The sequence below is a fragment of the Nothobranchius furzeri genome, chromosome 14 (genome assembly GCF_043380555.1).
Source record: "Nothobranchius furzeri strain GRZ-AD chromosome 14, NfurGRZ-RIMD1, whole genome shotgun sequence".
In the NCBI taxonomy this organism is placed as follows: Eukaryota; Metazoa; Chordata; class Actinopteri; order Cyprinodontiformes; family Nothobranchiidae; genus Nothobranchius; species Nothobranchius furzeri.
This window is the reverse complement of record NC_091754.1, coordinates 33,107,429-33,129,025: the sequence shown is the minus strand read 5'-3', so window position 1 is coordinate 33,129,025 and position 21,597 is coordinate 33,107,429. Positions and strand designations below refer to the sequence as shown.

The window sequence follows — 21,597 nt, the reverse complement described above, 5'->3', positions numbered from 1 at the left end:
GCTCGGTTAGGAACGTATGGAACAATCAGATCACTGATGTATGATGGAGCTTGATTATTAAGAGCTTTAAATGTGAGAAGAAGGATCTTAAAATCTATTCTGAATTTAACAGGTAGCCAATGTAGAGAAGCTAAGACAGGAGAGCTATGATCTCTCTTTTTAATTCTCATCAGAACTCTAGCTGCAGCATTTTGGACAAGCTGAAGACTTTTAACCACATTCTGTGGACTTCCTGAGGGTAATGAATCACAGTAATCCAGTCTTGATGTAATAAATGCCTGAACTAGTTTTTCAGCATCACTCTTGGAAAGGATGCTTCTAATCTTAGCTATATAATGATTTTCTGGATCTCACTAGGAAGGGGTCCTGGGGCAGACAAGGATTATGTCCTCTCAAGCCTGGGACTTGGGGTTCCCAATAAGGTGCTGAAATGTTGTTGGAGAGTGATCTATTATGGAACCGTTTAGCTTTTATTAGGGGCTAAAACTAATCAGTCCCCGTAAGTAATCGTTCGTTGTCAAATGCATGAAGACGATCTCCAAAGGGGAGCCACCGACTATTATTACCTGATCAGTCTTTTCACTGGTGTCTGCCTTACTGGTGTCCACAGGAGATGTGTGAGCTGATCCCCAGTGACCAGCAGCATCTGTCAGCCAGGAGGGAGAGGAGAGACCAGCTGCTCATGGGTCTGTCCAAGCTGAAGAAGGACCAGTGAGGTCAACACACAGGGCCCAGAACAAGAGCTCTTAAAAACCTTCAGGCTGAAATTAGAACTTCTAATTTTTATTTCATTCACTACAAATATGACTGATTCCTTAGATGTTCTATTATTTGTCATCATGAGCTCATCATCAAAGCAATCAGAACTAGAACCATGAACACAATGTGCATGTGATTTAAAGAAGGCTGTTATTTTTTATTTAAAAAAATCACTACAAAATAAAGGATTCCTATTGATGCAGCTAAGCCCATTAGTGTCTGTTTTTTTCCCACAGATCACATTTAAATAAAGACATTTAGTGAAAAGTGTGAAACAATGTGTGGGTCAGAAAAATACTTCTGGCCTAAATAGAATAAAAAGGACTGAGAGTCTTGTTGTGTGCATAAACTTTGTTTATTTTCTTCTTTGTTATTCAATTTAGACCTGGCACTGTGAAAACTGAGAATAACAGTGTACAAAAACACAATTATATACAAACACAAGTAAACACCTGAATACAAATCATACATAATGGGTATGAATCGCAAAAACAAGCGCACCTCGCTCCGCTGGCCAAGGTGATAGCAGTTCCACATACGGCAGCCTTTCTGCTGACCACAACAGGTGACAACCAAGCAAAACAAACCAAGTCAGCACAACAGCATCAAAACGAATCTTAACACTAAAAATACTACATTTTGTGAGACTTACACGGGGGTGCAGTACTTAACCTGCAGCTGAAGCAAAATCACACTATAAACTTTGCAGACTTCAGTGTGCTCTCTTTTCTCCAAGCCAGACAATGTCATCTTGAGTCTTCCTGCTCACTTCCTGGAAGGGTGTGGCTACTTTTGTAACATCCTGTGGCTAAATCAAGATATTACCATCACTGCTACACTCCCACCTAAACCATGGCTGATTACATGTAAACATTTCAAACATTACTTACATGGCCTGTATTTGTATAGCACCTTCTTAGGGTTCTACAACCCCCCAAGTCGCTTCACAACACAGTCAGTCATCCACACGATCACACACTGGTGGGGACGATGTAGCCACAGCTGTCCTGGGGCGCACTGACAAAGGTCAGGCTGCTTTACACTGGTGCCACTGGTCCCTCTGACCACCACCAGCAGGCAAGGCGTTACACTTTAGTTACACTTATACATCTTACATCCCTTTAAGTAAGCAGCCACTATCTTCAGCCACTGCTCTACTCCCACCAAGCACCCAGAATCCTTGTGCCCTCATTTCTGGTATGGTTTGGCCATGACCCTGAAGATCAAAAATCTTATGCTCTACTGTCTAAGTGTGGGGTTCTGACTCAGGATAGGGTTTATACCTTCTCAGCCATATGTTTTTTGGAAGAACAGGTGGACCCGGTCCTTTGTAGGGCAGGGGCATCTGATAACGTGTTGTCTTCATGAGTAATGTTAGCAAGAAACTGCACAAAATGATTTTCTCTTGAGATACATCCTTATGTTGATATGTTCTATTGTTGAAATCCCTTTCCAAGACTTTTAGGACACAAACTCGCAAAATCACAAGATCCTTCGAGTTTTCAAAGATCTCGAGGGATCTTGAGATTTTGCGAGTCCAGAGAGGAGCACAGCAAGGAAGCTGCTCTGTGGCCAAGACTCTCCCGGTGTGTATTGGACCACATTGAAGTGAATAAACCGTTATACTGCCATTCCACGTCACTGATGTAAGGGAAAGACTGCTCCCAGTATGTGAGGTAGCACAAATTTACGTCTGAGGTGTGCAGTATGGGAGTTCCGCATACGATGCTCTCACCTTTTCTTTTCACCTTATACACCTCGAACTTCTCCTACAAGACCAGCAGCTGTCATCTGCAGAAGTTGTCTGATGATTCATCCATTGTCAGCTGTGTGTCTGAGGGGAATGACCAGAAGTACAGGTCAGTCATCATTGACATTGTGGACTTTGCTTGAACACCAGTAAGACAAAGGAAATGGTGACTGATTTCCAGAGAAAAACTCCTCCTAACTCAACATTAAACATCTAGGGAGCAGATACTGAGGTAGTGGATACCTTTAAGTAGCTGGGTGTTCACATCAACAGCAAACTGAACTGGTCCAACAACACAGGTGCTCTATAAGAAGGGCCAAAGCCGCCTCGACCTCCTGAGGGGGCTGAGGTCTTTCTGAGTTAATTCCCAGCTGCTAAAATCCTTTTATCACTCTGTTGTTGGCTCTGTTCTTCACTCTGCTGTGGTCTGTTGGTGTGCAGGCATCTCTGACCGAGACTGGAAGAGGCTAAACAAGCTAGTTAACAAAGCTAGCTCGGTTCTGGGCTGCCAACTAGATTCAGTTGAGGAGATGTGTGAAAGGAGGATGCTGGGGTAGCTGACCTCTATCTTGGAAAAACCTTCCCACCCACTGCATTCCACTGTGGAGACCATGGACAGCTCATTCAAAGGCAGACTGAGACATCCAGATGTAAAACAGAACACTGCCATAGGTCATTGATCCCCTCTGCAATTAGAGTGTAAATCCCTCAAGACTTTAAGTTCACGGTTTGTTTATGCCATTGTTGTAGGGGTAAATATGTTGCTTTTAAGCTTACTATATTACCTCTACTAATGACCATTAAGCTGTGATATTCTATATAAATATAGGATATCACCCTTATCAGTCTTTGAATGTTTAATCAGAAGATTCTAGGATTCTTTGCCTTTTCAGTGATCAAACACACTTCGTATTAATTCAGATAGAGTCAGGTGTAACGTAGTAATTATTGTATGTATTTTGGGTGCTTTTAAAGCCTAATATTCTACCCTACACTTTGACCAATGTGATGTGAATTTCCATATGAATATGGAAATCCAGCCTGATTGGTCTTTGAATGTTTAACCAGAAGATTTAGAATTCTTTGTTTATTCAGGGATTGTAAGACACTCTGTATTAATTCAAGAAGAGAGTCAAGTTTATAAAAAGTAAGAATTTATTTTCCAAACAATTATAAACATGACAAGTTAACTAAGACTTCTGTGATGGATGGATCTAGGCTGATGGGATGTGATGTATGGTGACTATGTGTGAACGTGAGGTTATCAGAACCTTCATACCTAGAAGAACTGAGTTCTGGGTGTAAAAAGAGAGAATTTGGTTTGCATTAACTATGAAGTTGATTCTTATCAAAACCACATCAGATGCGATCATGCTGTGTCTACCTCACCCTTTTGGAGACCTTCTTCACGGATCCGGAGGTCAGGAAGGTTGGATGACCTCTGGGCACTGAGGTTCAATAGATTAACCGCAGCACCAACTCTCCAGTCCAGCAATGTTTCCCAAGTCACAACAGGTTGGAACTACTTTGCATCTAGAAGGACTCTTAGGGAGTCGGAAATGTGTCAGCTTTGTTCTGCAGGAACCGTTTGCTGTGTCAGCTTCAGCGTGTAGCAAATGTTTGACAGCTTGTCAAAAATGCTCTGGGTTAAAGAGGTTTCGCTCCGGACGGCCGTTCCGTAGCTTTCTCTAGAACTTAGTCACGGTGAAGTGAGCTCTGTTTTAATATTCTCATGTTATGGTTTACTTGTCCAGTCGGAACGTGCCATGTTAAGGGGTGTTAACAAGCAAACCTCAGAACTCACGCCTTCTTTCAGATACAGGATGCTCTGATTTGTGGGTAAGAAAATATCCATGTGTCATGACGTTTAACTTAACTTTAATTTATCTCTAATGAACCTTGTGTCCGAGTGTAGATGATTACCTTGTCATATCAAACATTACCGATCATCATATATAAATCTTTCAATGTAATAATAACATTCCTTTCAAACTTCAGTAATTCAAGCACAGATTAATCAACCTTATTAATTTAAGCACAGATTAATCAAGACATTATTATTATTCATATAACATTTGTTCGTTCAACCATATTGTTCATTCACTATTATAACAGTTCAGTCCTTTCTTCTGTGCAGGACGGCCTAGATACGCAGACAGGCTTGGCACAGAAGGACCTTGAGAAGGGAACATGATGTTGACAATCTGTCATGTGTGACAAAACTGTGTAAACACAGTGTCGAATCTTTTCCTGCAACTTGGAAGATTAAGAGACGCACAGACACAGATTCAAGTCTATAGCTGACCGATGGCATGTAGGTCAATCTGTAGGTGAAAACTGACCATTTCTGGACATTACACAGGTTCATAAAAGGTAAGAAATTTATTTTCTAAACAAATTACAAACAAGACAGGTTAAATAAGGTGAATGTGATGAATGAATCTACCGGTAAGTGGATGGAATGTGATGTATGATGATTGAATGGTGTGTGTTTATCAGAACCTTGTATCTAGCAGAAACTATATTCTGGGTGTGAATATAATTTGGTCTGTATTAAACTATGAAGTTGGTTCTTATCAAAACGGCATCAGACGAAATCCTGCTGTGTTCTACGTACCCCTGAGGAGACTCTCCTTCGAATCCGAGATGTCGGGGGGGTCGGGTGACCCCAAGGTACCGAAGTTTGTAGAAAAGACCGCAGTACGACCAGATCGGTCCAGAGTCGTCTCCCGGATCACAGCAGATAGATGAAATTGTTTGCGTCTAGACCAGCTGTTTCTGAATAGCTGAAGGAACCGTTTTGCTGTCAGCTGTAGCATGTAGGTTTTTTGACAGCTTGTCAAGAGATGCAGTGGTTAGAGAGTTTTCCCCCGGTGGCCAGTCCAGAGTTCTGCTCAAAACTAACTGAATAGTTATACAGGGATTGTAGCAAGTTTGGGCGCGGGCTGCCGGCTCCACAAGCCAGCAGCCTGCGCCGCAGACAGGGATTGTAGCAAGGAATAGCAAGTTTCTGTTTTAATATTCCCATATTATGATTCTGGACGTGCCATGTTAAGAGGTGTTAACAAACAGCCCTCAGAACATCACGCCTTCTTTCAGATAGAAGGTTCTCTTATTTGTGGGTAAGAACATATCTATGTGCATGAAATTACTTTAACTTTAATTTATCTCTAATGAACATTGTGTCTGAGTGTAGATAATGATTCACTTGTTAAACCAAACATTACTGATCATAACATCAAAATGTTTCATTGTAATATTAAAATTCATTTCAACTTCATTAAATCAGACACAGATTATTTAAACGTTAATATTATTATTCATATAACATTTGTTAATTCAACCATATTATTATTTAATGGTTATTTAACTTATGAGTTGTAAAAGTTTTTCTTTCACAAGAAGGCTTTGTTTGGGAACATAGGCTGACATCTTGTTCCCCCTGAAATGTCAACAAGGACTGCAGAATCTTCTGGGCTTTAGAAGACAGGATAGAAACTCCACTCAGGTAGTGGAATTGGGTCTGTAGATGACCGGACATTGTGTAGGTCAATATGTAGGTGAAAATTGACCATTTCTGGACGTTACACGATCCGCCATTAAATCAAAAAGAAGGAATCCCATTTGATATCACTGTTCGATGTCATATATAATGTTGTTCCTCTCCACTGCCAGGATTAAAGCCATGCAAAACACACCGCTGCACTTCTCGAACAATGCAGGGTAATAAGCCAATAAGCCGTTAGGTCACACCATCGACATATAAATATTGGACAATGGGTTTCCATAGACTCCAATGATAAGTTTTTGTGCTAAAATGGGAGGTGGCCACCACCACCATTTTGACCGTGTCACAGGTTCCGTCAAGCCCAGACAATTCCACAAAAGGGAAGGGAGGTGGAGCTGAGGGTGGGGCTGTAAGGCTGGGGTCAACTGACGACACCCGGTCGAACTAGCTACAAGCTATCCCAAAGCTAATGCGGAGGTGGGAGCTAAGCTAACGGAGGCAGCAACCTAGCTACAACCAGAGTTAACTGTACACAACACCAGAGCTTCTGAGTCAGAGTTACGCCGGGCTGACCGCTGGGTAAAACCGGGTGGAACACAGAGGTCTCCGAGACCTCCACAAGCTGGCAGCCGCACAGCAGACAAGCGCCGCTGCGATCTGAGATGCGCAGAGCTGCCGCTGGGGAGAACCGGGTGGAAAGGTTTCCATCCCAGAGCTCCACAAGTCGGCAGCCCGCGTAGCAGACAGAAGCCGCGATCAGACAGAGATGCGCCTAGCTGCGGGGAGGGGAGAACGGTTGGAAAACATCGGTTTCCATCCAGAGCTTCACAAGCCGGCAGCCCGCGCAGCAGACAGAGATGCGCCGAGCTGCGGGGAGAACCAGCCGTCAGCCCGCGCAGCACACAGAAGCCACGATCAGACAGAGATGCGCCGAGCTGCGGGGAGGGGAGAAACGGGTGGAAAATAGAGGTCTTCCGAGAGCTCCACAAGCCGATAGTCGGAACCCAGCTCCACCAACATGTTATATTTCAACCCATTTTCTAAAGTGCAGCATTATGTTAAATGCACTGGGTTTTACCCTATTACATTTAAATTTCATGGTTAAACAGTACAAGTTAAAATCTAAGCTCAGCTCGGCAGTGACCTAAAATACATAAATATAATTTTACTTACCGAAAACAATGAAGTGGAGACTCCTTGGATGCTCTATTAGTGCAATTAATGCCACAGCAAGTCATTTTGTCCAACAATTGCACAAAAAATATCCAAAAAAGAATACACAAACACAGACACTCAAAATCCTGGAACAATTTCCAAGCCAGACCGAGGCTCTACTGAGGCCTTTCCCCGGAGCTAGCTCTGTGGTCACGTGGGTCTGATGCTCATTAATCATACAGAATTTTAGGCTTTTAATACACTTAAACAGAAGAGTGAGAAGAAAAATTCACCCCCCTCAGAGTTGTCATGAGTGTAAACTAGATCATTTAAACCAAAAACATATTTTGGAACCAGGCTGTAAACATGTTTATTTCTGCTGTGAAATTGGTATTTTTCCATCCATTCATGTCGTATGATCAGTACTGTTTGATTTAACAAGTTAATCATTATCTACACTCATACACAATGTTCGTTAGATGCAAATCAAAGTAACGGTCATCTCACATAAAGTTTAAAGATTCTTTATCCACGGAATTAGAACAGCTTGTATCTGGAAGGTGTGGTTTTCTGAGGGATGTTTGGTAACGCCTACAGATACGTCAAATTCTGATTTGCAGAAATGACGAACTCTAGATTATTAAAACTAAAATGATTTCCCGAGTTATTCAGTTTCGAGTGGAACTCAAAAGTGGCCAGTTCGGAACCAGCCTCCTTGAGACACCTTGCTCTTTGAGACACAGTCAAACCTGTTGGCACACTGCCAGCTGACACAGTCATTCGGCTCCTTAAAGGGACTTTACGGAGTTTTGAATTTTTATGCTCGCGATTGCCCCCTCAGGCCAAAAGCGTAACGGCAGCTTCAATAGTAGGCTCGTGCATGAGGCGCGCATGCTGTACGTGCACACTCCTTAACGAAAATAACAGCTGAGACAGTCCCGTGTGTGTGTGTGTGTGTGTGTGTGTGTGTGTGTGTGTGTGTGTGTGTGTGTGTGGCCCGGAGGACAGAGGACAGGAGAACGCGCAGCTAATTAATTAAATAATTTGGTTCTGTACCTTTCTCTTCAGCACAGCCGACAAAGGTTTATGATGGGTCAGTCCTCCTGCATGCTCAGATCATTCCCTTCCCTTGCTTGAAAAATTGTTCCAAAATGAAAGTTGAACCCACATCTTTTTTATCTGTGAATTCAATGCTGTTCGGCGAGTCTCAAATAAAAATTTGGGCATCTTAATGTAAAAAAAATATACAATTAATGTAAAAAATAAATTCTAAATAAATTATGTTCACATCCAGAATCAAACCCAGGTCTTCCACAAGGGAGTCCGCCATCCAACTAGGTGTGCTATAGCACCAGTGATGACTTTTGTATCTGTAATATTTATATTCCTGATGACAGCTGAAACAACGTTCAGAGAACGGTTCGGAGCGAAAATGGCTATTTTGTTGCTAATTTGCAGGAAATATCTAGAAGAAAGTAGCTAAGGGTCCTCAGAAATGTAGCTAGGTTCATCACTAGGCGTTAGGAACAGCGACAAAGTCGCTGAGTTGGCACTACCTCTCTCTGCTCCTAAAGCTACGGATAGCAAATGCTACGGGCTATGCCTGAGCGTGAACGCGCATGAAGCAGCCTGCTCGACCCGAGCAGCTCTCTTTTTCTGTGATTTTACAGAAAAACATGCAATCACAGTAAAAATGCCAGGGCTCATTCTACAGGACCAGGGCATTGCAGGAGAATGTATGGAGAAGAAATTCATTATTTCTATACATGTTTTGGCTGTCAAACTTCCATAATGCCCTTTTAAGAAACAGCTCCTTAAGAAAATCCGTCTTAGACGCAACCAACCTTCATACCTGTTGTGACCTGGAGACAACTCTAGACCGGACTGGCCGTACTGCGGTTATTCTATGAACTTCGGTGCCTTGAGGTCCACCCGACTTCCTGATATTCCGGGGCTCTCCGCCAGGGTTTGTAGACACAACAGATTGCGTCTGATCACAATCTCTTTCAGATACAAAAGTTCTGATTCACATCTACTTTACACCATCTTCAACTCACATTCCATCACTGCATATCCACTCCATCACATATCATTATTTATGCTTGTCATGTATATTCATTAGTTTAGAAAAGAATAAAATTCCTTTTAACTATATTCTTGACTCTGCCTGAATAAATACGAAGTGTGTTTATGGTCCCTGAACAAGCAAAGAATCCTAAACTTTTCTGGTTAAATGTCCAAAGATCAATCAGGTTTATATTTCATATTTATATGGAATCATCACATCTTATTGACTGCATTATTAAATAATGCAGTCATTACGCTATGAAGTGTGATGCCACACACGCATTGACGTAATCTACATGGCTATGAAATTTCATCGCTATGATAATCTTTTTTTTTTTAATTACCTGGGGTTTTACTCTGAAACCGTGTGTGATTTCCTGTTCAACCCAATGTTAACTCCAGAAATTGATGTGTCCCAGAAGCTGTTCACAGCAAAAATAGAACCTGATGCCATCTTTAGCAGAGCGGCGAGCTGCTTCAGGGACGTTCATCCTCACCAGCGTGTGAAGTGCTTTGAGAGTTGTAAAACCCTAAGAAGGTGCTTTACAAATACAGGCCATTATCATTCATTTACCAAATCAAGGTGCTCATTAGACAGCGTGTGGGTTTTAAGGGGGCTTACAATTGGCATGACTGCAGACGTGTCCACCATAGCTGTGGCCCTAGAATTGAATGTTTATTTCTCTACTATTCATCAATCAAGACAACACCTCACCAAAGTGTCAGACGCCATAAAATGTGAGCATTTCCCCATTTAGGTTGGATACAACGACCGACTGTATTCAGGCTGAGACCCTGATGTGGACGCTGAGCATGCAGACGAGCTTCTTCTTTGGTTATTCAAACCAACTGTTGCAGCATTTGTCCGAGTGTCGGAAGTCAGACCATCATGGGTGGGAAAATGCTGGATGTTGTAGTCCAGGACTAAAACTAAGATGCTGTTTACTGAAAATCTTGAGAAATACCCTAAAACCAACAAAAACTATAAAAGCAATAGTTGTGAACACCCAGTGGCCCTGATTTCCCAGCTGGCCCCTCCCAGTGCCTGGGCCCTCCCTGGTTTCTGCAGGAGGGATGATAAACCTCAGGAGGCACAGGTACACTTCACACATACCGTAGCACCAAGAGGAAGCCGAGCTCCAATAATCCAAACCTGTGTGTGCTGCGACTCAGAAAACAAGAGGACTGGCTGCTCGTCTTCCTTCGTGAAAACATTTTAGGTTAACTGATCCACTCTCCTCAAAGGTGAGCTCTAGGTTTGATCTTTGTGCTTTAATGACAGAACAACAGTCAAACCTGCACCAAATGTTTTAAAATACTAGATCTGAAATGTGAAATGTCAAATAATTCTAGTAGTTTAAACTAGTATTCTGAAATAATTGATAATTTTCTTTATTTCTGAGTGAATGCAAAGTTTAAATCTGTCTGAACTAATGGGGTTTTCATCCAGCCTTAAAGGCAAAATCTTTGTGAATCTGGAGAGTGACACTTATCCCAGAGCTGTCCAGGAATGTGGGTCTATTTGTTTTTCCAGCTCTTGTCAGTGAATTAAAGACTCTCTTGTTTTATGTTTAGCAAGTTTCTACTTCCTTATCAGCCAAATTCCTAAAGACGCTGTAGGAGAAAAAGTCAAAACCTCTTGATTTTTTAATCATTTGTGCTAAATCCTGCAGGTTGTCCTGAGCGTTCGGCGTCCTCTTCACCACGATGAGTTGGGGAGCTCTATATACCAAACTTGGTGGCGTTAATAAGCACTCCACCAGCCTTGGGAAGATCTGGCTCTCTGTGCTCTTCATCTTCAGAATAACCATACTGGTTCTGGCTGCTGAGAGTGTGTGGGGAGACGAGCAGTCCGACTTCACCTGTAACACTCTGCAGCCGGGTTGTAAAAACGTCTGCTACGACCACTTCTTTCCCGTGTCACACATCCGCTTCTGGTGCCTGCAGCTCATCTTTGTCTCCACACCAGCGCTGCTTGTAGCCATGCACGTGGCCTACAAGAAGAATGGGCAAAAGAGGAACATGCTGGCTGCAAACGGCACAGAAAAAGTAGACCTGGAGATCCTGAAGAAGAAGCGTCTGCCCATCACAGGTAGTCTATGGTGGACCTACACCTGTAGCCTGTTCTTCAGGCTCATCTTTGAGGGGGGCTTCATGTATGCTCTGTATTTTGTCTACGACGGCTTTAAGATGCCGAGACTTGTGCAGTGCGAGCAGTGGCCTTGCCCCAACAAGGTGGACTGCTTCATCTCTCGCCCAACAGAGAAAACTGTTTTCACCATCTTCATGGTGGCCTCTTCGGCCATCTGCATAGTGCTGAACGTGGCCGAGCTGTTCTACCTCATCGCCAAGGCGCTCATAAGGTGCTCGAGTAGGTCAAGACAGCAGAAGCACCCTTACTCGGAGAGGGTGACACGGGACAACAAGAAGAACGAGATGTTGCTGTCGTCCTCCACAGATTCATCCAGCAACAAGACCATGTGCTGAGGAGCACAGAGACAAGGAGCTAACCGCTGACCTGGGTAGACATTGCCTTTTCCAGTGGCTGAGTTCAGACCAGCGGTCGTCAGAGTCTACCAACACCTAATGAGCTGCATCCCATCCAGAGCCGCTCACTAAAACACAAACCAGCAACAAACAAGCATCTTCTATTTCTACATCAATAGTAAACTTACAGATTAGAAGACACTTTCTGCTGATGATGCAATCTTTTTTGATACACTGGTGAGCAGTAAATTAATCCCATTAAGACCAGTTTGGAAGACGGAACAAATTCAGTCATAAAGTGTGAAATTAATAAGAGTTTGTATCAGAACAGAAACTGAGAAAAGTCACTTTACTTTTATTAGTAGCTGATTTTGACTTGTGTTTTTTTCTTTGTTGATGTTTGAGTCACCGGTGGACGTGAATGAGTGAGTGAACACTGACCCCTAGTGGTGAAAGAAGGATAAACGTCACTGGTGGACGTGAATGAGTGAGTGAACACTGCCCCTAGTGGTGAAAGAAGGATAAACGTCACTGGTGGACGTGAATGAGTGAGTGAACACTGCCCCTAGTGGTGAATACAGGGTAAATGTCATAAATGATGCTGTAAACGTTACAGATTTTTTAATGCTGTTTTTGTTTGTTTAACATAATGAAAACTATTCCTACAGCTTTGAGCTGAATATGAAGTTCTTCATTTTAAAAAAGGTTTCTGATTTTTTGTTTTAAAATGAAAGTTTGTTTTAATATTAAAACATTTTTATGTCATGCTAACACAGACTGGAAAACATGTTCTGGGTGAGTTTTATCAGACTTGATGTCTAAACGCTTGTAGTGGTGTACAGATATGAGTCCTCGTTAGCATTTGCGTTGTTTTATTTTACTTAACAGAATAAATTTTAGGTTAGAAAAACCTACAAAGTTGGCTCCTGTGGTCAGATCAAAATCGTTAGTCTCCTTGCCTTTATGCCGGATCAGACCTGCCCGGTGCTTTTTGGACGGACCTCACTATCGTGTCTAATTTTAGCTACAACACTCATCATAGCTCAGCCTTAATGCTGCTGATCCCAAAATGAAACTGTCGGTCTTCTCTCCATCCAAAGATAGATCAGTCATATGTGTTTGTTTAGAGAGACACCTCTACTGAACACAGAGAAGTCATTTAGGAATTGCATGACAACTTTGCGTGTGTGTGTGTGTGTGTGTGTGGGAGGGGGCAGCCGTGTAAATCATGAGATTTTGTTATGTTGATGTTGCATAACTGCTGCAGCAGGGGTTAGGGACCACACTTTCGTACTTCAGAAACACAAACAAAGAGGTTTAGCACATCCAGCTTTTGCTGACCTTTGACCTCTTGCTGTCAAACAGCTCTGACTTAGTCAAGGTTATAATTTTCTACCCAGATTTTTACACTAACCTAATAAAAGGAACACACTGATTACTAAAAAAACATTCTAGAAACAAATAAATGAAATGGTTGTAATTGTGATTTTTATTTGGGGGGGGGGGGGGGTACACTTGCACTTTGATGATCCTTAAATTTGTCCATCTGGAGTGTTTTATTCCATAAATCTGTTAGAACAAACTGTCCTCTGTTGTGTCCAATAACTGTCCTGTACAGGACAGCGTGAAACAAAATTGTTTCACCTCAAATCTTTGCTCTGTTCTCTAGTTAGAAGCTGTCAGAGTTTAGGACTAAAGTTGGACAGAGATGGTTAGGGATTGATTTTGCTTTTGTGTGTAAAGAGATGACATCCTCACTAAGAGGCTGAGCAGAGGGTTTGTTGGGATGTTGAGACGCTGGAGGCTGAAATAACTCTGGATCTGTCAAAAGCGTCAAAAGCAGGGTTTTACCTCTGGTTTGACTCCAGTTGTTGTTGAAATGTTCACTAATGAAGTTTTCTAAATCAGATTTATTCTGATCTTAGCTTGATTCTGAAATTATCTCATTAAATGATTTGATAAATTCTCAGACTTTTGATTTTATCGCTGATTTCTGCTCCATTACCTCAGCTTCATCACAATAATACCAGAGTTTATTTGTTTTTACTGATGCTAATATTCTGGACTGGTCAGACGACATAAGCAGCCTAAGTGTGAAGAGAAACTTGGGAAGTCCTTCAGAATGCCTGAATAAATATTGATCAAAACCTGGAAGCAAAAACTAAAAGAAGACAGTTTTATTTTCTCCCTCGTGTTGGACGACGCGCAGAGCACCTCCTATATTATTTATTGTTTTCAGAAACAATCTAAAAATCCTTGGATGTTTTAGGGACAAGTCAGCTCCAGGAGAAAAGTTAATTTGCAGATAATTCCATTTTATACATTTTATTTTAATTAATATGCACTAAAATTTGTTGGGTTATTTCTTCAACCCAGTTACTGGGTTATTCATGTTGGGTTGTTATTCTGGGTTATAAATTCAGAGATGTACTCATATATTTTTTTAGCCCAAGTTTTTGACTGGATTATTTGTCTGCGAGTAGGTTAACCCAATAATTGGGTTAAGTTCCCACTCCAGTAAGTGGCAGGAGTGCGCTTTGAAATTTGCTGGTCAAACAATGAGAAAACCGGAAAAGGAGGATGCTTAGGCGGGAAACAAAAATGAGCAGTTTACAGTCACTGAGCGAGAAAAGTTGCCAGAGTGCTTTTCTCTTACTTTTGGTCCCTGATTTCTTCACATTCCTTTAATTCGTCTTTGTCTTGTGGCCAACACTAGCTTAAACACTAGCTTAAACACTAGCTTAAACGTTTGCACCACTACTGACGTTCACTTGCCCGCCATTAGTACACGAGGATTGCTAACTTGCTAATTAGCAAATGTGGCTCTTTTTCAAAAGGTTGGGTTATTTTAACCCTTAAAATGTTTTTTTTTCACCTATAAACACATCAACCCAAAATTTGGGTTGATGAAAATAACCCAAATATTTTGGTTAAAAAATAGCCCAAGATGGGGTTTTTTGACCCAAGGGTTTTGTGTGTAGCACCAGTCAAAAATATTAGCTATTTCTATCATAAATTAATTTTATCTGTCTTTGCAAATGAACTCTTCATCTCTTTCTCCATCCTGACCTTCACCTCTGAATCTTCATAAGAACTTTGAACCCAGTGCGCATGCGTGAACGCTCCATCCAATGTACGCGCTTCCAGGTGCTGCTTGAGTTAAATACAGAGAAGCCTAAAGCAAATTTATACATTGCTCTACTTTAATTTAAGAGTTCTGATGTGTGTAAATTGTGCACATTTATGATTGTGTTGAACAGATCTGTGTGCGCATGCCTACCGACGTTGGTTTGGTACGAGGAAAGTTTGGAGACGTGAACTTTTACGCACAGTTTAGGATCCGTTTCGGGGAGGTTAGCAGGGGCGTGGTGTGCCTCCGGACAGGCTGATGACTCTGGATTCACTCACGCATGGTCACACAATGTGACAGTCCAGACATGGCTGGAAACGGGAGGCAGCCCCATCTCCGACTCCAAACCGCCTCCAAAAACTAACAAAGAGCAGCTTTTACGCGCCCAACTCCAGCGGGCCCGGGACGGCGCCGGGAAAGTTTGTGGGACATCATTTAGAGTTTGTTGAGCTGTCAGAGAGGAGACCGGCGGGGCTGGGTTCAGTCTCCGCAGGAGGTCCAGGCTGTCCAGCGATGGCACCGGGGATGGCGGACGGATTTGGTCTCCGGGTTTAATTATGATATCTCCGTTTTAAAGGTAGGACGGACGTTTTTGACACATTTCCGCAATTCAAATGAGAATAAAGAGTTCATTTTAACCTGTTTGAACAAGAGAATAACAAAAGGAGACAACGCTTAAAGGGAGTCTGGACTCTGGCACTCTCTGCATTGTGCGTCTGGCACCTGTCTTTGTATTTGAACCTGACTCCCAAAAGGCCTCAAATCCCGCTGAGACTGTTTCTGCTGTAATAGTTCCGCTCTACTGTAACCATAGCAACTCATGATCTGCCCTGTTTCACAGCTCAGCTGTCTTATTCATTAAAACTTATAGAAATTGATAAAAACAAAGACTCAGAGGATGTAAACTATTTTTGTTTTACAGATAATTTTCTCTTCCAGGTATCATCCAATCTGTTGATTCTAGTCGATGGATTTATTACCTTCAAGAGAAGAAAATTTCAGTAAGTTACCCTCTATGTGTTTAAGGGTATAAACCGACCTTTACCACAGTTATTATCAGATGGTTTTTAATAGCCACTTAAAATGGTTAGTTTAAAGATGTACCACTAAGACAGATCTATAGAATAATAAGTTAAACATTTATATTTAGATTTTAGCCTCTAAACTCATTTTAAAAGACATTTACTCAGTTTTGTATCGTCATTTAGGAACTTATTTGATTTTGGACTCTTGTTCTTGCAGAAGATATCATCTTGGGTCCTTGCTCCTTTTGATAGAATATTTTCAATAAACACAACACAAAAATAACCTTTTTTGGACTTTTCAAAGTAAAAGCATCACTATTTTTTGACAGTAGGTTACCATAATATTTACAGATGTATTTTTGCTCATTTCCAAATTTACAGTAAGTGTTTTATTTCTGTTTAGCTCACGTAGTGTGTGTGTGTGTGTGTGTGTGTGTGTGTGTGTGTGTGTGTGTGTGTGTGTGTGTGTGCGTGCGTGCACGCGCCACAGCAGATCCCCATCTCTGCTAAATGCTGTTTTCGAACATAATAATGTCGATCTCAGCACATGCCTGCTGCTCAGCGGGGCGAGCAGGTGAGAGACAGAGACAGGCCTGGCTCAGAGAAAGGGAGTCAGTCACACAGGTGGCCTGTACAGTACACCAGCTAACACAGCATCCCAACTGTCTGTTTGGTGATTATTGTTTATTAAAAAGAGATTTTGACACCCCGGTTGGAGCCGCTCCTCTCAGCCATGCCCTGGTTGTGTTTGTGAGTAGTGTCAAAGATCAGGGTAAAGACTTTTGGAACTTCTTCTAGATTCATAATCCTCGTTTAATCCTGACATAATCTCTCTGTTTACCCCCCTTCTCCTGCTCCAGCCTCTACTTTCTCCACAGGCTAGAAGCTTTGAAGCATGGGTGACTGGAGTTTTCTGGGCCGGCTGTTGGAGAATGCTCAGGAGCACTCGACGGTCATCGGCAAGGTCTGGCTGACTGTCCTCTTCATCTTCAGGATCCTGGTGCTGGGGGCTGCCGCCGAGGAGGTGTGGGGCGACGAGCAGTCCGACTTCACCTGTAACACCCAGCAGCCTGGTTGTGAGAATGTCTGCTACGATGAAGCCTTCCCCATCTCGCACATCCGATTCTGGGTGCTGCAGATCATCTTCGTGTCCACGCCAACGCTCATCTACCTGGGCCACGTGCTACACATCGTCCGCATGGAGGAGAAGCGCAAAGAGAAGGAGGAGGAGATGCGCAAAGCCAACCGCATCCAGGAGGAGAAAGAACTCCTTTATAAAAATCGCGGCGATGCTGGAGGAGGTGGCAGGAAGGAGAAGCAACCAATCAGGGACGAGCACGGAAAGATCCGTATCAGAGGTGCACTGCTGCGCACCTACGTGTTCAATATTATTTTCAAGACCCTGTTTGAAGTGGGTTTCATTTTGGGCCAGTATTTCCTTTATGGCTTCCAGCTGAGGCCCCTGTACAAATGTGCACGTTGGCCGTGCCCCAACACCGTTGACTGCTTCATATCCAGACCCACTGAAAAGACCATTTTTATTTTATTCATGCTTGTGGTGGCTTGCGTGTCTCTTTTGCTGAATTTACTAGAGATCTATCACCTCGGATGGAAGAAGGTTAAACAGGGTGTGACGAATGAGTTTGCCCCTGATGAAGAGTTGCTGCATCGCGTCAACCCTGCAGAGCCTGAGTGTTTGGCCTCCGCCCCCAGAACTGCCCCATCCAGCCTCAGCTACCCTCCTAATTACATCGATGTGGCAGCAGGCAGTGGGGCTTTTCTGCCCCCCATCAGGCCAGCAGCTTTGGCCACGGTGGGCGACATCCAGCAGGACGAGTCCCTTCACCAGTCCTCATCATCTTCCCACTACTACATCAGCAACAACAACCACAAACTGGCCACGCAGCAGAACTGGGCCAACCTGGCCACCGAGCAGCAGACTCGGGAGATGAAGGCCACGACCCCCTCACCATCCTCTTCTTCCTCTGCCAACAATGAAAATGAGCTGCAGCCCACCGCCAGCGCTGCTCTGCTCCTTCCTACCAGCAAACCCCCCAATGGCAGCAACGTAGGCACCGCCTCCAAGGAAGGTCCCATCACCACTACGGCGGAGATGCACGAACCCCCGCTACCAGTCAGCACGGACCCTCGGAGGCTCAGTCGGGCCAGCAAGAGCAGCAGCATCAGGGCCAGGCCGAGCGACCTGGCCATCTAACCTCCATGACCCTACGTAAAACAACTCACTATCCTCACACACACACACTTAGAGAGAAAATTTCAAAAAGGGACCCAGAAAACCTGAGTTCTAGAGAAGAGAAAGGACAATAAAACATCCCAAAGTTCAGATCCCCCACAATTCTTTGCACCTGCCTCCGTCAGTGTTGCTTTCACACAACTTAAGCTAAAGAAAGACACACTCTCTAAGATGCTGCTCTAAAAAATCTAGACGACATGAAGCAAACGTGCCACAGCGGCCATGTTGACTTGTGAGCAAACACCCAAAAATCCAACAGAGAATCTTTAGGAGTTCCGCAGTTTTTATTGTCACATTTTACGTGCTTCTTTATTGGTTTTACTCTGAAAGCGCTATTTTTTTAATAACCTGAATGGATTTTTCCCCTTTAAATTGCCTATTTGTAGTAGTCAGTTCGTAACTGAGAAGCATCTCTTACTATTAAATGAAGTTGAAAACGACTGCTGCTACTCGTGTCACAACTGGAACGCTTTAGATGTGTTTAACACGATGCTTTGATGCTTTTAGATCCCAGAGATCCAGCTGAGCTCAGCAGCAGCAGCGGTTCTGTGTCTGCGGCGCGTCGCTGTTCGGTTCCGTCGTTCACCACGGGCACGTTTCACCTCTCATTTCCGCCTGTGAGCCCAACGCTGAGGCAGAGCTGAATTATGGGATAGCTTTCATTTGCATAGCACAACATCACAACGAGGAGTTAACACGCCCGTGCACACTTTCATAACAACATCATTCCTGCAGCTAAATCAGCATTTTACTTTGGTTCTTAGAATTAAGAACAATGCTAAATAATGTCATTTATCATGTGTCTTTCTGTTGTTGCTTGGAGGACATTTAAAACAAATAAACACAAAAATGACAACGCCCACACATTTTGTTCAAAAGTCTGCATCTATTTTCCATTCCAGATGTTTACATCTCATTAGTTGCTAAATATTTGCACATTTAGAAAGAAATTTGTTTATTTAAATTGTGATATTGGTGGTGTTGGGGGGGGGGGGGGCAGAATGTGACGTAAACCTGATCCCCTCTGAAGGGAAGAAGATAAAGTCTTAAAAACAAAGAGCTGTGGTTCTGAAGAAGGAGCTCTTCGTCTCCAAATCTGATGATGAAAAGTGAAAAAAGCTGAGGCGCTTTTTTAGTTTTTCCAGTTCCTGTGTTCCCACAAATCCCTCTGGACTGCGGTTAGACGTCACAACGGACAAGTCCGCTGCTGAGAAAGCGTTAGCCTTAGCCGGCCCTTTCCTAACCTCTGCAGACCCGACAGGATGTTGCATCCGAAGCGTGTCGTTCCTCCTGTTTCATGCAGAGCATGATTTCTTTGGCTCACCAGAGTCCCATCTCACGACTTTGCTGTCTTAAACCAGAAAAGTGCCTTGTGTCTGAATGATTCTACTGTATAAAAAAACATAAAAAACAAGTTGATGTAAATGTTAATTTACCTCAAATGTTTACAAAACTGTTACTAAATAAATTTTTGTACAATATCGCAGTTTTTCATTCTTGAGCTTGTCTTCTGGTCCCTGATGAGATAAGGAACAAACGGTGTTCCGGGTCAGTTTGTTTTAAAGGCTAGACCTGCAGATGCCACCATGATTAGAATCTGAGGTACCAGATTTGTCCTTTTAGTCTTTTATAGTTGGTACAGAAAGTGTTCATACCCCCATCAACATTGCAGCCATTTGCTAAAATTAATTAAATTCATTTGTCCACAATAATGTACACACAGCACCTCGTACTGACAGAAAAACACAGAATTTAAAAAAATATTGCTGCAGATTAATTAAAAAAACTAACTGAAATATCACATGGTCCTAAGTACAGGTGCTGGCCAGTAAATTAGAATATCATCAAAAGGTTGAAAATATTTCAGTAATTCCATTCAAAACGTGAAACTTGTACATTATATTCATGCAATGCACACAGACCAATGTATTTCCGATGTTTATTACGTTTAATTTTGATATTTATAGGTGACAACCAATGAAAACATCAAATCTGGTATCTCAGAAAATTAGAATATTCTAAAGGCCAATGAAAAAATGTTTGTTTCTCTAATGTTGGCCAACTGAAAAGAATGAACATGAAAAGAATGTGCATGTATAGCACTCAATACTTAGTCGGGGCTCCTTTTGCCTCAATAACTGCAGTAATGCGGCGTGGCATGGACTCGATCAGTCTGTGGCACTGCTCAGGTGTTATGAGAGCCCAGGTTGCTCTGATAGTCGTCTTCAGCTCCTCTGCATTGTTGGGTCTAGCGTATTGCATCCTCCGCTTCACAATACCCCATAGATTTTCTATGGGGTTAAGGTCAGGCGAGTTTGCTGGCCAATCAAGGACAGGGATACCATGGTCCTTGAACCAGGTGCTGGTGGTTTTGGCACTGTGTGCAGGTGCCAAGTCCTGTTGAAAGGTGAAGTCTGCATCCCCATAAAGTTGGTCAGCAGCAGGAAGCATGAAGTGCTCTAAAACTTCCTGGTAGACGGCTGCATTGACCCTGGACCTCAGGAAACAGAGTGGGCCAACACCGGCAGATGACATGGCACCCCACACCATCACTGACGGTGGAAACTTTACACTGGACCTCATGCAACGTGGATTCTGTGCTTCTCCGCTCTTCCTCCAGACTCTGGGTCCTTGATTTCCAAAGGAAATGCAGAACTTGCTTTCATCAGAAAACATAACTTTGGACCACTCAGCATCAGTCCAGTCCTTTTTGTCCTTGGCCCAGGCGAGACACTTCTTGCGCTGTTTCATGTTCAAGAGTGGCTTGACACACGGAATGCGACACCTGAATCCCATGTCTTTCATGAGTCTCCTCGTGGTGGTTCTTGAAGCGCTGACTCCAGCTGCAGTCCACTCTTTGTGGATCTCCCCCACATTTTTGAATGGGTTTGTCGTCACAATTCTCTGCAGGGTGCGGTTATCCCTAGAGCTTGTACACTTTTTTCTACCACATTTTTTCCGTCCCTTCGCCTGTCTGTTAATGTGCTTGGACACAGAGCTCTGCGAACAGCCAGCTTCTTTAGCAATCACCTTTTGTGTCTTGCCCTCCTTGTGCAAGGTGTCAATGATTGTCTTTTGGACAGCTGTTAAGTCAGAAGTCTTCCCCATGATTGTGGTGCCTTCAAAACAAGACTGAGGGACCTTTTAAAGGCCTTTGCAGGTGTTTTGAGTAAATCAGCTGATTAGAGTGGCAGCAGGTGTCTTCTATATTCAGCCTTTTCAGAATATTCTAATTTTTTGAGATACCAAATTTGGAGTTTTCATTAGTTGTCACTTATGAATATCAAATTTAAATGTAATGAACATTGGAAATACATTGGTCTGTGTGCATTGCATGAATATAATGTACAAGTTTCACGTTTTGAATGGAATTACTGAAATATTTTCAACCTTTTGATGATATTCTAATTTACTGGCCAGCACCTGTATTCAGACCCGTTGCTCAGAACATTCTCTTTATGT

At 42.9% G+C, this 21,597-nt stretch overlaps 3 protein-coding genes across 5 annotated transcripts in view; all 3 read left to right on the top strand.

Moving 5' to 3' along the window:
* cryl1 (crystallin, lambda 1) overlaps window positions 1–966 on the top strand; it is a 38,330-nt gene extending 37,364 nt beyond the window's left edge. For both annotated transcript variants that reach the window (XM_054746617.2, XM_070544076.1), the window contains exon 9: window positions 611–966. In XM_054746617.2, the coding sequence (XP_054602592.1) occupies window positions 611–715 (105 nt within the window). In that variant the 3' untranslated portion in view covers window positions 716–966. The remainder of the gene's footprint in view (window positions 1–610) is intronic.
* Window positions 967–8,534: 7,568 nt separating this feature from the next.
* gjb8 (gap junction protein beta 8) lies at window positions 8,535–13,228 on the top strand. Its single transcript, XM_015965861.3, has 2 exons — window positions 8,535–10,484; window positions 10,913–13,228. Exon 2 carries the CDS (start codon window positions 10,947–10,949, stop codon window positions 11,724–11,726), a length of 780 nt encoding a protein of 259 aa, XP_015821347.1. The 5' UTR covers window positions 8,535–10,484; window positions 10,913–10,946; the 3' UTR covers window positions 11,727–13,228.
* Window positions 13,229–14,888: 1,660 nt separating this feature from the next.
* gja3 (gap junction protein, alpha 3) lies at window positions 14,889–19,607 on the top strand. 2 transcript variants are annotated; one of them, XM_015965862.3, is made up of 3 exons: window positions 14,889–15,433; window positions 15,796–15,857; window positions 16,742–19,607. In XM_015965862.3, exon 3 carries the CDS (start codon window positions 16,777–16,779, stop codon window positions 18,094–18,096), a length of 1,320 nt encoding a protein of 439 aa, XP_015821348.1. In that variant the 5' UTR covers window positions 14,889–15,433; window positions 15,796–15,857; window positions 16,742–16,776; the 3' UTR covers window positions 18,097–19,607. The 2 variants fall into 2 exon arrangements, with proteins under 2 accessions (XP_015821348.1, XP_015821349.1); XM_015965863.3 differs by having other exon boundaries at window positions 14,889–15,857.
* Window positions 19,608–21,597: the final 1,990 nt, after the last annotated feature.

What these genes read in the sequence shown, in the direction of transcription:
- gjb8 (XM_015965861.3), top strand. Translation starts at nt 10,947, where the DNA reads ATGAGTTGGGGAGCTCTATATACCAAACTTGGTGGCGTTAATAAGCAC.
- gja3 (XM_015965862.3), top strand. Translation starts at nt 16,777, where the DNA reads ATGGGTGACTGGAGTTTTCTGGGCCGGCTGTTGGAGAATGCTCAGGAG.